Source organism: Aplysia californica, unplaced genomic scaffold (genome assembly GCF_000002075.1).
Source record: "Aplysia californica isolate F4 #8 unplaced genomic scaffold, AplCal3.0 scaffold00088, whole genome shotgun sequence".
Lineage (NCBI taxonomy): Eukaryota > Metazoa > Mollusca > Gastropoda > Aplysiida > Aplysiidae > Aplysia > Aplysia californica.
This window is the reverse complement of record NW_004797358.1, coordinates 103,725-105,792: the sequence shown is the minus strand read 5'-3', so window position 1 is coordinate 105,792 and position 2,068 is coordinate 103,725. Positions and strand designations below refer to the sequence as shown.

General features: G+C 36.5%; 1 protein-coding gene across 1 annotated transcript in view; it reads left to right on the top strand.

Annotated features, from left to right (window-relative positions):
* The window catches only part of LOC101864678, a 98,974-nt gene that overhangs the window by 96,410 nt on the left and 496 nt on the right, over nucleotides 1-2,068 (top strand). Inside the window, exon 3 of the mRNA XM_013080472.2 lies at nucleotides 1,866-2,068. This exon is cut by the window's right edge and continues 496 nt beyond it. Coding sequence (XP_012935926.1) covers nucleotides 1,866-2,068 — 203 coding nt within the window. The remainder of the gene's footprint in view (nucleotides 1-1,865) is intronic.

Sequence of the window (2,068 nt, the reverse complement as noted above, 5' to 3'; positions counted from 1 at the left end):
CTATCTATCTATCTATCTATCTATCTATCTATCTATCTATCTATCTATCTATCAAAACCAAAATATTATTAATATATAGATGCCTTCACTTGCCAATAGGCCAAGTTGACTCAACCTAGTTACAGGAAAAGGCAAAACACTGAATAAATGACTTTCAAGTTGATGCTTTAGAGTCACCAGGTTTGAATATGAGGAATATGAGGAGTTCCTCTCAGGCTCAATAGTTTTTTCACGTATTTGAGTATCTAAAAAAGAAAAGAAAGATACTGCAGAAAAAAATGTTCTAGGGAGGTCTCGTGTTTTGCTTGTTTTCGCCCAACAATACATGTATATACATATATATATAAGATAATATGGTATTTTTTAATTTTTTTTTAACCGCTCTTTTATCTTTTTATGTTCGTGCTATGAATCGATGATTTGATAGAGGTAGCACTTACATTATCATTTCCATGCATGTATTTTTATAGACGTTTGTCACGATATCATGTCATGTTACATTCAATATTGAATATAAAAATGTTTAAGACTTAATAACCTTGTGTCCGAAATCTGCGGGACCGCCGGTTTTATCTTCGGGTTAGCTTGGTTTTCAGATTAGAGATGTTGGACAAACACTGGGAAAAAGGACAAAACAATCAGGGTTTATTTTCTTTCGGGTTTTAGCTTCTATTTTCGTATTTACTGTGTTCGGTTTAAACAGACCCAAGTATTGCAGAGATTTACTTTCTTCTCTGCTTTAAGTAATTTGTATTACAAGCTGATATTACAATTATATTATTAATTGATAATAAGCTTAGTTATTTTGAGACACTGAATGTATTCTTTGGTTAGTTGCTAACGTAAAGGCCATGTTGAGAAACTGTTTTACAATAGCGAAAAATACAACAAAATCAACCAACAAGAAAAATATTATAAATAATTTTTAAAAAATATCCCCCTCAGATTTTGGGTGTCAAACGTGACGACTCAGACATTAAATAATTTTAATCTTTTGTATTCAATGGTTAGTATAGTGCAAAGTCTGATTCAAATTTTTTGCAAGGGGGGCAGGGTGGGGGTGGGGGGAGGGGATGTTGGGGTATTTCAGAGAGCTGTTTTTCTTCAATGGGTTTAAGGAGAAAAAAAAATTCCAAAGAGTTTGCACGCCTGCTTAATCCATTGTTGTATAGAGTCTGCCTCTCTCAATCCTTGTTTCTTTCACTTTTGCTGTGAATACTTGTCAAGTACTCTGCTGTTGAAGTAGCAGACATCATCAGTTTTTTTAATCGCATTTTATTCATCTAAAAAGATCCCGACTTGACGATATTTTTTGTACTCAAGAAAGATAGGATTAAATTTTTTTCTTTAAGAGTTCGTGTGTTATCAACATTTTTTCACCCATTCCCATGTCAGTTTTATGTCAACTGGTTTTCTGCTATGGTAACAAAGCTATTGACACGACAATGTGTAGAAGCTGTATGTCTTTATTCATCCCATTAACTATTCCCACAATAGAATAATTATCCGAACGTTTTGGTGGGGCTTATCCCAGTAGCTGACATCACGGGTCTTGTTTTTAATGTCAGCGCAGCGAAATTCCCGACATCACAATATGGCAACGTCCTGCCTTCTTTTGCATCAACAATGCTTCCATTATATTTTATGAAAACGTGTCTAATGTTTCCCTCCGATCAACTGTTCTCCCACTTATATCCCATTCTTTTCTCCTCAGTTATCACCAGATGTTATAAAACACACACGTTCCCTATTTATCTCCCAATTTACTCTCGCGATGTTATATTATCATTCCAATATTCTATTTATCACCCAAGTTATCCCCAAAATATCATGTAACAATGCAAGTTTTTCATGTCTCTCCCCAGCTATTCCCACGACGTTTCGAAGCGGAATCTAGAGCGTGTGGACGTAACGTACCGCATGGACTGCTGTGCCTCTGAGACCCACCTCATTCACCCGCGCGGAGGTCTGGCCCGCGATGGGAAGCTTCTAGAAATCTACCGGGACCACCGCACGGTGCAGAAGTTCTACCAGACGACGTGCAGACCTGAAATTTTGAACAAGCCGT